The sequence below is a fragment of the Thermothielavioides terrestris genome, chromosome 2, assembly GCF_000226115.1.
Source record: "Thermothielavioides terrestris NRRL 8126 chromosome 2, complete sequence".
Classification (NCBI taxonomy): Eukaryota; Fungi; Ascomycota; class Sordariomycetes; order Sordariales; family Chaetomiaceae; genus Thermothielavioides; species Thermothielavioides terrestris.
This window is the reverse complement of record NC_016458.1, coordinates 4510424-4521634: the sequence shown is the minus strand read 5'-3', so window position 1 is coordinate 4521634 and position 11211 is coordinate 4510424. Positions and strand designations below refer to the sequence as shown.

Genomic DNA, 11211 nt, shown 5'->3' with positions numbered 1-11211 from the left:
TATTGGGCGCCTGTTCCGCTCATTCAGCTTCAACATCCCCGCGATCCACACAGTGGAGAACCAACCCCTTTTGAAGCGCTCACCCGCTGATTGCCGAAGGGATAACTACTCCCGCTGCGACCTCCCCTCACTTCAGCTGCACCGCCTCAGATCGATGAGATCTAGCAGCACATCTTAGCTGTTCGGCCAGTATCAGCCACCCAAGGTTACTACTATTAACGAATCAACATCGTATCCCTCATCGACGCAGCCGTATCATATCGATCAAGATGGAGGACACACGGATCCCGGTGTGGCTAGACTGCGACCCGGGACACGATGTGAGCATTTTCTTTTTGAGCTGCATTCATCTTGCAGATCTATTTCTTTAGATCCTTTCTTGGGCTGCTTCCGACCCTGCACCGGCGGTCCGGAGCCGAAGACCGGGTGACGCCGTCACACCCGGATGGCCGAACGCGGAGGCCTCGGAAGCGGCGGAGCATCGGCTCCGAGGCCCCGGACACCACCGGGCGCTCTGCCCCTGAAGTCATCTCACTGATGCACTAACTCACTAACTCGCCCAGGACCTTTTCGCAATTCTGCTCGCAGCCTACCATCCCGCAATCCGCGTCCTGGGCGTCTCAACCGTCTTCGGCAACGCCTCGCTTGAGTAAGTAACCACACCACATCACCACCCCCTTAGCCCGAACTCCAGCAATATGCACAAACTAAACACGCCAGCATCCCAGGAAAACAACCCGCAACGCCTGCTCCATCCTCACCGCCATCGGCAAAGCCTCCTCCATCCCCGTCTACGTGGGCGCCTCCAAAGCCCTCTTCCGCCCGCCGCTGCACGCGCCGACCGACATCCACGGCGAGACCGGGCTGGACGGGACGGACCTGCTGCCGGCGCCGACGGTGGCTCCCGTGACCGGCACGGCGGCGATCGACGCGGCGTACGCGGCGCTCAAGGCGTGCGCGCCGGGCACGGCCTGGGTGGTCGCGACGGGCGCCTTCACCAACGCGGCCGCGCTGTTCCTCAAGTACCCGGACCTGGCGGCGCACGTGCGCGGGCTGAGCCTGATGGGCGGCGCCCTCGGCGGCGGCTTCACGCCCGCCGTGCTGGGCCAGGTGGACGGCGTGCCCCGCGTCGGCAACTGGACCCAGTTCGCCGAGTTCAACGTGATCGCCGACCCGGAGGCCGCCGCCGCCCTGTTTGGCAACAGGGTGCTGGCCGCCAAGACCACCCTCATCCCGCTCGACGTGAGCCACCTCGTGCTGACGACGGCCGAGGTGCGGGATCTGCTGCTGTACGGCCCGGAAGGGGTGGAGGCCAAGAGCCGGGCGGCGGCGGTGGTGGAGGCTGCGGACGGGACTGGGAAGAGGGCGGGCAAGTCGCGGTTGAGGGTCATGTTGGTGGAACTGTTGATGTTCTTTGCGAAGACGTACAGGTGAGCGAGACAACCCCATCTTCTTCTTCCACTGTCTCGTAGTCAGGGAACTTCCTGGGCTAAACCGGTGATATATACATATATAGCGACGTCTTCGGCATCACGGAGGGACCGCCGCTGCACGACCCCCTGGCGGTGGCGGCCGTCTTGACCGGCGTCGGCGACCAGCATGAAATCCCCTTCTGCGACCGCGATCCCGCGGGCGAGCCGGGCCTAGCCCAGCCGGAACGCTACGAGGTGACAGTCGTCACCGAGGGGACCTACGAAGAGGCTCGCGCAGGCGCCAGGACGGGCCAGATCACCGCGCGCTTGCTTCCTCCCGGCGAACCTGGCGTGAGGATACCGCGAAGTTTAGATGTCCAGCTCTTCTGGAAGGTCTTGGAGGAGTGCGTGTCGCGGGCGGACGAGGCGATCGCTGCTGCCGAGGCCGCTGCTGCTGCGACTTCTGCGCCGCCGCCAAGTTGATGTCGACCCAAACGGCAAATGGGTCGGGTAATGATGTGGTCCATAGACTGCGGCCCAGCAGGATAGAATGCATTATACCCCTCTTGCCAACATACAACCAACCGCCCAGCCGGCCTGGAACCTGTAAGAGAACATCATTGTCCGAGTAATTTCGCCGTATTTCGGGATTGAGTTCACCGGGCAGCCCCCATAAACCGGACCAAGCATGAAGGTATATTCAGAGCCGATCGTCCGGCCGCCGCCGCCGCCTCGAATCATGATACAAGAACAGAAATCCGCTGAAATGGCCCACCTCTTGTTGACCTGCTGCCCAACGCCCACCAAGATCAAAGCCTTCCAAAACCCAGACATAGGGAAACACACATCCAGAAGAGACCAAAAGAATTCAATCCACCCTTCAAGTCGACCCATCTTCAGGCAACTCGTCAACCACGCGCTCCACCAACTCAATCAGCTCGTCTATATCCGGCCGCTCGCTCGGCTCGACCTTCAGACACCTCCGGACCACCTCGCGAATCGGCTCGCTGATGACCGGCCCGTCATCCGCCCCCGGCCTGACGGCGGCACTACTCGACGAACCACCGGCGGCGGCGGCGGGCGCCTTGGCCTTGGCCTTGGCCTTTGCCTTGTCCTTGGCGCCGCCGGGCCCCTCGTCCGGGAAGCGCCAGTCGCCCGAGAGCACGCAGATGCTGAGGGAGCCGCCCGTCTCGTCGCTGCGCATCTCGAACGGCGACTTGCCGACGAGGCAGGCGTACAGGGTGCAGCCGAGCGACCAGATGTCGACCTTGGTGTCGATGACGGTGCCCGTCTTGACGTCGAACAGCTCGGGCGCGCGGTACGGCATCGTGCTGTGCTCGGCCGCCGTGTCCTGCGTGGCGATGGCCAGCGAGCGGCTGGTGATGGGCAGCGGCGACACCGCGATCGAGCCGAGGTCCATGATGATCGGCTCCGCGCCCGAGTCGGAGATCATGATGTTTGCTGGGTTGGGGCGGTGACGCAGTCAGTAAACCCTGGGCGTTTGAGAGTGCAAATTTGAGAGAGACGACGGCGAGGAAGAAGAAAAAGAAACCCACCTGGCTTGATATCCCGATGCGCATAACTCCGCACGGTCCCCGGAGCAGCAGGCGGTAGCCTCTCGTCCTCGGTCATCAGCGGCCGCTGCTGCTCCGTCTCGTCGTCCTCGTCCGCGCCGGGTCGCCCCTTGGCGTGCCGCACATTCTCGTCCACGCCGTCAACCCGCATCTCCATCCTCTCCGGGCCGGCGCCCGCGCCCGCACCGGCGCCCGGGCCCCTGTAGTGATGCATATCCCGCAGCGCCCTGCACACGCCCAGGAACAGCTGCATCAGCCTCTTCTCGGGGAAGGCGGTGTGGTTGACCAGGTTCGCGTTGATCATGTCCTGCAGGTTGCCGCGGCGGTAGTAGGGCAGCAGCACGTAGACCGTCTTGCTCTCCTCGCCGCCGCCGCGCTCGGTGGCGATGGCGTAGTCGACGCTGTGGATGATCCCCGGGCTGTGCGCGAACAGCTTGTACGCCTCGACCTCCTTCATCGCCTGCGCGACCGACTCGGCCCCGAACGGGCAGCGGATCTTCTTGAGCGCGAACAGCTCTGACGTCGCCGTGTCCTGCACGAGGTAGACGTACGAGAAGCCGCCCTGTCTCCGGCGCAAGCCCGATTGTCAGCACGGAAAACGGGGAGAAGGGTTGACTCAAGACGGCTGGGCGGGGAGGGAGGCGGACACACCTCGCCCAGCAGGCGCAGGATCTTGAAGCTCCGGCTGTTGATCTTGAGAGTCGGCGAACTGGGGAAGCAGTTCAGACAGCTCCCGATGGAGGATACGAGGTCAAATAAGACTTGCGCCATGGCCAGCTGATGACCCGGGAAGAAGAGCGATCTCGATGCTCAGTGGGAACGGGCGTCGCGCTTGATTCGCATCGGGCTGTTGATTTTGACTGCGTTTAAACCCGGGGACGCCGGCGCGGTTCCGCAACGACTCCCTCCAGTTCTGTAATTGACTAATTCAGCTGCCAGGTGCCAATTGCAGCCTTCCTAAGTAGTGAAAATCGGCGGGCACAATGTGACAGAAGAGGAGGCCGGCTCAGCGCCTTTTGGAAGTGAGGTGGTTGAACTGGCCAGGATCGCAATCATCTTCAGCCTCTGGCCCGTTGCACAGCAGCCAGTGGAGCACCCCGGTGCTGCGGCCGCTGCGGCCGGCAGGATCGGAGTGCTGTGCAGTGGGTCCCTTACTGACTTCACAAGGATACCCCCTGACTGCCCAGCCGCGTCGTCAGCCAAGTTCCCTTCCAAATTGGGAGCTCTCGACTCAGCATTTACATCCAACACTTGGTACCTTCGTGCCAGTTTGGATCATCAAGGCCGAGAATTAATTAGTCCACGCATCTCCTTAGGCATAAAGCTAGCTAGTCTTACTCTGCAGATGGGATACAGGATAACTTGGACACTGAGTACAATCAACAATCTACTCTTCCTTTCCTTGCTACGATCGGCCACTATCCAGCCGACCACTCCACCCCTAGCATGCCAGGAAAGTATGTCGACGTCGCCCATCATCGCCACCAGGCCGCCTCGCGCGCCTCACGAAAATACTCCAAGCATGTACCATAAGGCTAGTGAATACATTGCACCGCATTGTATCGCATTACAAACAAGAGTACACAGAAAACCAAACCAAAACAGAGGAAACCCCCTCCTAGACAGGCCAACATTCAACACTGGCAAGGCAAGGATCCGAATGCCCCCGACAGCTGAAAAATCGCCGCCACCACCACCGCCAGCATCATCATGTATCCAGCCCCGCCTTCTCCACCTAGAACCTAGGACACCGAGGCCGAGTGCATCCGCTAGAAGGCGTCCTCGAACGGGCAGTCCACGCTGTCGTGGCCGTCGCGCTCGCACAGGGCACACCACTTGCTAGCGTCCACCGTGCCGCTTTCCTTGCCCGCCACGGGGCCCGAGTCCATCGGGTTGGGGATGATCCTGACCGGGGTGTTGTTGCTGTTACTGCCGACGCCGCCGCTGCTGCTGTTATTATTATTGTTGTACCTATTCGCGGTCGGCGGCGCGGCGTGGGAGACATTAGCGGTGCCGGCCGGCTTGAGGGGCGACAGGGGAGCGGGCTTGATGCCTGGGTCATGGAAGCCCCTGTCGCTCTCATCCGCGTGGCCGTGGCTCTTCCCCGCGGCTGCATCCCGCTGCTGCTGGTCGGACGATCCGAACACGTTGGTGCACGTCAGGATGTCGTGCCCGGACGTCTCGCAGATCTCGCACCAGAGCGTGCTGTTCTCCGTGGCCGTGCTGTACGAGTCGCTCTCGGGCGTCGTCTCCAGCGCGCGGCCACGGTTGGGGAGGCGGGGCTTCAGCGGCGCGAGGCCCTTGTACTGCTGCTGCTGAGACTCCGGGCTGCCGGCGCCGGCCGGGGCGATGACGGTGCCGCGCGAGTCGCGGATCGAGCCCCGGTCGTTGCCGGTGCTGCCGGTGGTCATGGCGCTTGCGCGGCGTCCCGGCCCGACCGCCGTCATGACGCTGGCCCTGCGCAGCGTCTCCAGCTCGCGCTCGAGCTCCTCTTCACGGCTCGTCTTGCTCTCGAGCAGGGCACGGAGTTCAGCGACCTCGCGGTCGAGTTTCTCGCGCGTGAGGCGATCCTCGATGGACTCGCCCAGCTGCGGGCGGGAGGATGAAGCCCGCTGGGACGGGGTCCTGTCCGAGTTGTCGTTTGGCACCGAGTCCCTGCTGAGCGAGTGAATGATGGCTTTCAAGCCTCTGATCTCGTCTTCTTTCTGCTCCAACTCCTTGGACATGGAACCGCCGTTGGCAAGACCGTTTGCGCTGCTCACGGCGGACTGGGCTTTCTCCCGTTCTCGGCGAAGCTCGGCGCGTGTCCTCTCGACCTCTCCACGCAGGAACTCCACCTCGCCACGCGCCTCGGCCTCTCCTCTCCTAGCGTCTTCGAGGCCTTCCTCGAGTTCCTGCACCAGCTCCTCCAGTTGCTTCAGCTGGGCCGCGATGCTATCGACGTCGGCCGTCCGGTCTTGAAGCTCTTGGATCTCCTGCATCAGCTCCTCGATCCTCTTCTCGTAGACCCGCTCCGTCTCTGCGCTCGCCATCTCTAGGGTATCAATAGTGCTCCGGAAGTCTGCCCGGTGGGCGTCAAACTCGGCCGTGAGCATGGCGATCTTGTCGTTCTTCTCCCTTAGGAGCGCCCGAAGCTGTGCCGCGTCCTTGTCGTCGATGCTGCCCCGCCGCTTGCCCGGTGGCCCTTCCGAGTTCTCGATGAGGCCTTGAAGCTCCGTCAAGCTGTTCTCCATCTCCGCGAGCGTCGTAGCCTGCTCCTTGAGCTGGCGATCCCGTTCCTCCAGCTCCGCCCTCAGCCTCTCCACCTCTTCGTCGGTGGCGTGGTTGCCGATCCGCGACGTCGCCCTCGAGGCCGGCCGTACCTTCAGCGCGAAGGACGAGACAGAGCCGACACTGCCGTTTGTTTGCGTTCTCTGCACGCCAACGGGCGTCGTGTCGTCGTCGGTCAGGTTTGGGTTCGACGTAACCCCAAGGGCCGAGACACTGCGCGGGCCGACGCTTCCTTTCCGAGCATGCCCTGGTGTTCGCTTGCTGGGATCACCGGCGGTGCCTCGAACGCTCTGGGCGAACTTGTTGGCTGAGGTCGGGCTGCCGAACCGGGCGGGCGCTTTTGGCGCTGGGGTCGCGATGGTGGGGCGCGGACCAGGCGTCATGAGCCTCCGGACGGGTGACTCCGGGCGCGGTAGCGAGGGGCGCATCTTTTTGCCAAGCGGACTCGGAGCGCGACCTGCGCCAACCGACTGGCTCAATTTGGGCAAGCCAGGAGTCGGCGGGGTGTAGTTGGTCGCGTTCTGGCTCGCCACTTTCAATCCGCCGCTCCCTGGTGTGAGCGGGATCGAGCTTGCCGGAATCTCGGGTGGTTCGCGCTTGATAGCTTTGGAGAGCGGGAGGAAGATGCCGGCGCCTGGTTGCGCCGTCGTGAAGTAGTGGACACTGCACGAAGGAAGGTTACACAGTCAGCCTCGTAATCAACAAGCCGTCGAGTGTGTGCCCAGCTAGACAGTGCGAACAGAATAACCAAGCAGGCATGCGGAGCCACTTACCCGTCGACATCGCCGCTGTTCTTCCCCCTGGGCGCGTAGTCGGGGTGCAACTCGACGCCAGCAAAGGTGCCTTTGCGCCCGGCGACAGGCCCAATGAAACGGACGGTTCCCGTCATGCTGCCAGGGACCTCGACCGTGTCGCCGATGGCGATCTCGTCGCTGCCGCCGGGGCGGGCGGGCGTGAGCGGGGTCGGCATGGTGTCGCTGGTCAGGACGGAGTTGTACGCGTAGCTGTCCGAGTCATCGGGGATTGCCGCCAACGAGTTTTGGGTGAGCGCAGCGACGGACCCCTTGCGTGCGAGCGCGGGTGCCGCCAGGCGCGAGGACTGCGCTGACTGCGCTGACTGCGCTGTGTACAGCTGGTTCAGATTCGGGGTCGATGCTGTGACGATGCCGCCGCGTCCGGGCCGTCTCGACAGCGTGTGTCTTGTCGTGGTGTTGTACGTCGACGTAGTGGTGATGGTGGACGACATCTTGGCGAGAACGGTCTGGTGGCAACCACACCCTGGTGACGGCGCCTTTCGTTAATTGTTTACACCCCCCGCTCCTTCCCAAGCAGGCTCGGGCACGGGCAAACACCCCACTCCAGGGCGGTCCCTGTTGGGGACGGGACCCGCTAAAAGCGACCGCCAGTTAACTAACGTTAGCAGGCTCGGGACGGGCCACAGGGCACCATCCAGACCGCTGGACCGAATCCACTGGCCCGCCGAGACCAGTCAGCCCGCCCAAAACTGAGAATAAAGGAATACCGCGTAAAAGCGAGCCTGCTGGTCGCTCTCTGCTTTCTGTTTCAAAATGTGACAGTGAAGCCTCTTTGCATTTGGTCCGTCGGTCGTTGGCGCAACCCAACAAGGCGAATAAAGACCGGAAGATCGTGCGCTCTCCGGATGTCTCAGGTTGGCGATTTGTTCGGTCAGTTAGTTGCCCTGAGGTCGGGTGGAGCGGTCGGTTCCTTGGGTGGCTTATTTAGTCGCGTTTGCGGAGGCGAAAGTTGTGTACGTCGGTGGCGAGCCCGGCGGATCGGGAACAGAAAGAAGAAAGTCGAAAACGATGCGATAAATGAGATCGGCCGGCAATTGAATGCTCTTAGCCCAAAGAAAGCTCGCGACCGCCGTTGCAAAAGGGGCGTGGGAAATGAGCTGGTAAGCTCTGGAAGATGAAGCAACGAGTGGACCACCAGTGGGACAGGCCGGCCGCAGCATGCGCGGGCAAGATCGACGGGGGAGCAGTGACGGGAGGCAGCCGTTGGATATGGAGCTTTGAGCAGCATCGGTGAGCGACACATCGGAACATCGGATGGGAAACGCATCGATGCTCTTTGTGATTTTCTTCCCCAGAGCAGTCCTCCCTGCATCCCCGAACGTTAACTGCGTAAGGTATACTAGCTCCACAGGTACACTACTGTGTACACAGCCGCCAAGCAGCCTTGTCCAGTTGTCGGCTGACATTGGACCAGGGTTCCTGTCCTGCAAAAGAGTGGGTATTCTCTTGATCTTACTACGAGTAGGCGCCGTATCCCCGATCTCATGCCCCCGCCGCTCATTGGTGTTGCCGTGCCTGTTGCTTACGCCCAGACAAGATCAGGGAAGGAAACAGAATCAAAAACAAACAATGAAGGGCCGAAATGATAGGTTGAGTGGTTAGCTGGCGCCATCGCCTAGACGTGGGAACTTTGACCATACGGGAGATGCGTTCGCACAGCCATTGACTGACTGGCCACGCACCACAGGAAGCTGCATCAGCCCCTCCCTGACTTTCACAGGAGATTGGGCGAGCATTGAGACTTTGGGGCAGAGATCTCCATCCGGCTCGTGGACCTGATGAGACACGCAACCCGCCAGGCCTACCAGCGTGTTCCACACAAGGCGGCAAGTTGTCTGGGATTGACAGCCTTTGCCGGGCATTCAGTGGATCAACCATGTCTGACCTCCGGGTGATCACCTTTGTTACCTTGCAGGTCGTAGAACTTTCTCTCTGTGGGTGCATCTCAACAAATCCACCGGAACTGTCCCCGGCGGAACACTCGTCCCTGGCCCTGTTGATGCAACGCTGACAAGATGTCACAGCGCAACTCTGGATTTCAGATGGCGCAAAGAGCGTTCGTCGTGTGGCCGAAGAGACCAACCTGACAGGATGTTTGTACACGACACGACTGTATACCACAGTAGTCGTGTGAAATCTGCAAAGCAGCCCACACCCCGGACACAAAACTGGTGCGGCGCAACGCCACGCTGGGAAACGGTCCTGCTCCGTATGGAATACTGCGGAATACTGCGTACTCCGTGATCCTCCACACGCATGGAACCTTGCACCGTGTTTCCGTTTGCTACTCCATAACTATTTGCTCAAGACCCCAAGAGACGGCACGGTTTTGATATTGGCATTCATCCTTCCGCTCCGGGTTGAAGCAGGTGCGAACCTGGCCTGCACCAGCTTCAGAAAACGTTTCCGCTTCCAACATGCGCTCGGAGCTTTTCCGCGTCGCCATGCCGTGTTGGCGTAGCGAAACCGGTCTGCTCGGCACTGCTACCGGCGTGGCGCTGTAATCCGCAGTTAGCGTGTAATCCCGTGCGGAATATCCCGTGCGGAAAGGCGAGATCCCCGCTGCAGTGAAGCAGCCATTCGTTGAACCCGGATCATCCCCGCTTCCACGATGGAGCCGGTTACCTTCCGCCAAGGCTCAACAAGCAAGATTAGATGCTTGATAGGCTCGGGCTTGGCGCTGGCAGAAAGCAGAGGCGGGTGAGCTGCTTCGTTCAGCTCGCCATTCTCTCAGTTTGTTCCTGTCGACGTGCGCAAGTGGATCGCGCGCAAGTGGATCGGGCTGCTGAGAGCCACGATATGCTCGAGGGATGCTTTCGAGGTTTGCCGTGGATCGCCCTGTCACAAGGGGGATTCCGCCCTCTGAATAATGTCGTCGCTATTCACAGGATGGCTTCCGTCATTCAGTACCATGGCCTCACGGTGCCGATGCCTCATACGCTGTTCCTCGACTGACTGCACCGCCTGGAGAGAGCGGATCAGAACCCTCGCCGGATCGTCCTCTCGTAGGTTGTTCACGTCGATGTTGGCAGGGAGCAAGACATTGAATCGTTCAATCAAGGGGATGTTGTCCTCGGGATCACTGTCCGTGGGCGTCGACGGCGGGAGGAGGCCAGCCGCTTCTAGTGCCTCTCGGCCAGAGCGCGTTCCCCGGATGCAAACGATGATGTCAGTGATGCGGTTGGCTCTGCAGCGCAAGTACTGCAAGAAGTTCCGCAACCGTTCCTCCCTAGTTTTCCCCCAATTCTGTTTGGCCAGCCACTTCTCGACGAACTTGGCCTTGACCAGTTTCTCGGCGTCGTAGCAATTGAGCAGCTGGCTGATGAACATCAGGCATAGCTTCTCCGTCATGTCGCGCAGCGGATACTCGTCCCAGTCTTCATTGTCGAGCACTTCCTGTTCCGGGTCGAGGGACAGCTCCAAGCACCTGACGAGGGCAGCATAGGCCTTCCACCTATGGAGTCGCTCGAGGCTATCTTTGCGTGCAGTCAGCCGCAGGTCAGCTCCAGCACACCCAGGACCTAAACGGAGTGCGCGATTTGCTGGCGACTCACGAGGATCGGTGATGATAGCAAGGGCCCTGAGGTTTTTCAGGCGCTCCTCGTAGTCGGGCCGCGTGATGCCCCACAGCAGCATGTCGACAGTTTCCCTGTCGTTAACAGCCCGGTCGCAGACAATCTTGGCCGCCGTCTCTCGGATCGAATAGTTGTAGTGACCGAGCAGCGTGTCGAGCGTTCCCAGCTTCAGCGCGTCCTCGGTCTCCTGAGTAATGTACTGCGTCTTGGGCTGCGCTGGTTTGATCTCGGCCTCGTCGCGCCACTTCCTCAGCAGCACGTGGATCCCCCAGAGACATGCCACCGTGTTGATGGCCAGGTAGCCAAGCAACACCCGGTCATCGTGGATGAGTTTGCTGAACCATGCCATGGTGCGAATGTGGGCTGGTGATGATCTTCGGCGGCCGCTGGTGTTGGTTGCGCGGAGCAGCCGAGGACCTGCCGGGCGTTGACACCCACGTCAACCTGGAATCTCTTTCCAGTTGTTACTGCGTGCATTCGGTTCACTGTTCCTGCCGCGGCTCACCGCCAAAATTTCCCTGCAGGTGGGGCAGCTCGCTGATAAGATAACGAGGTAGTGCTCCAA

At 61.2% G+C, this 11211-nt stretch overlaps 5 protein-coding genes across 5 annotated transcripts; 1 reads left to right on the top strand and 4 right to left on the bottom strand.

Annotated features, from left to right (window-relative positions):
• Window positions 1-3: 3 nt before the first annotated feature.
• On the top strand, window positions 4-1998 carry THITE_2113847 (uncharacterized protein). Its single transcript, XM_003652344.1, has 4 exons — window positions 4-320; window positions 564-649; window positions 729-1430; window positions 1517-1998. Exons 1-4 carry the CDS (start codon window positions 270-272, stop codon window positions 1893-1895), a joined length of 1218 nt encoding a protein of 405 aa, XP_003652392.1. The 5' UTR covers window positions 4-269; the 3' UTR covers window positions 1896-1998.
• Window positions 1999-2115: 117 nt separating this feature from the next.
• THITE_2113845 (uncharacterized protein) lies at window positions 2116-4049 on the bottom strand. The gene is made up of 3 exons (XM_003652343.1): window positions 3638-4049; window positions 2973-3548; window positions 2116-2877 (listed from the first exon to the last, which is right to left on the bottom strand). Exons 1-3 carry the CDS (start codon window positions 3755-3757, stop codon window positions 2293-2295), a joined length of 1281 nt encoding a protein of 426 aa, XP_003652391.1. The 5' UTR covers window positions 3758-4049; the 3' UTR covers window positions 2116-2292.
• Window positions 4050-4610: 561 nt separating this feature from the next.
• Window positions 4611-7722, bottom strand: THITE_2113844 (uncharacterized protein). The gene is made up of 2 exons (XM_003652342.1): window positions 7030-7722; window positions 4611-6919 (listed from the first exon to the last, which is right to left on the bottom strand). The coding sequence occupies exons 1-2, from the start codon at window positions 7500-7502 to the stop codon at window positions 4756-4758; spliced, it is 2637 nt and encodes an 878-aa protein (XP_003652390.1). The 5' UTR covers window positions 7503-7722; the 3' UTR covers window positions 4611-4755.
• An 833-nt stretch (window positions 7723-8555) lies between these two features.
• On the bottom strand, window positions 8556-9056 carry THITE_2113843 (uncharacterized protein). The gene is made up of 2 exons (XM_003652341.1): window positions 8759-9056; window positions 8556-8692 (listed from the first exon to the last, which is right to left on the bottom strand). The coding sequence occupies exons 1-2, from the start codon at window positions 8931-8933 to the stop codon at window positions 8670-8672; spliced, it is 198 nt and encodes a 65-aa protein (XP_003652389.1). The 5' UTR covers window positions 8934-9056; the 3' UTR covers window positions 8556-8669.
• A 658-nt stretch (window positions 9057-9714) lies between these two features.
• Window positions 9715-11114, bottom strand: THITE_2113842 (uncharacterized protein). Its single transcript, XM_003652340.1, has one exon. The coding sequence runs from the start codon at window positions 10993-10995 to the stop codon at window positions 9913-9915; it is 1083 nt and encodes a 360-aa protein (XP_003652388.1). The 5' UTR covers window positions 10996-11114; the 3' UTR covers window positions 9715-9912.
• Window positions 11115-11211: the final 97 nt, after the last annotated feature.

Coding starts and splice junctions, on each gene's coding strand:
- THITE_2113845 (XM_003652343.1), bottom strand. CDS start 3,757: ATGGCGCAAGTCTTATTTGACCTCGTATCCTCCATCGGGAGCTGTCTG. Junction 3,549..3,637: donor TCCTGCGCCTGCTGGGCGAG/GTGTGTCCGCCT, acceptor CGCCGGAGACAG/GGCGGCTTCTCGTACGTCTA. Junction 2,878..2,972: donor ATGCGCATCGGGATATCAAG/CCAGGTGGGTTT, acceptor CACCGCCCCAAC/CCAGCAAACATCATGATCTC.
- THITE_2113844 (XM_003652342.1), bottom strand. CDS start 7,502: ATGTCGTCCACCATCACCACTACGTCGACGTACAACACCACGACAAGA. Junction 6,920..7,029: donor AACAGCGGCGATGTCGACGG/GTAAGTGGCTCC, acceptor TCCTTCGTGCAG/TGTCCACTACTTCACGACGG.
- THITE_2113843 (XM_003652341.1), bottom strand. CDS start 8,933: ATGCCCGGCAAAGGCTGTCAATCCCAGACAACTTGCCGCCTTGTGTGG. Junction 8,693..8,758: donor GGAGGGGCTGATGCAGCTTC/CTGTGGTGCGTG, acceptor CAAAGTTCCCAC/GTCTAGGCGATGGCGCCAGC.
- THITE_2113842 (XM_003652340.1), bottom strand. CDS start 10,995: ATGGCATGGTTCAGCAAACTCATCCACGATGACCGGGTGTTGCTTGGC.
- THITE_2113847 (XM_003652344.1), top strand. CDS start 270: ATGGAGGACACACGGATCCCGGTGTGGCTAGACTGCGACCCGGGACAC. Junction 321..563: donor ACTGCGACCCGGGACACGAT/GTGAGCATTTTC, acceptor TAACTCGCCCAG/GACCTTTTCGCAATTCTGCT. Junction 1,431..1,516: donor TTCTTTGCGAAGACGTACAG/GTGAGCGAGACA, acceptor ATACATATATAG/CGACGTCTTCGGCATCACGG.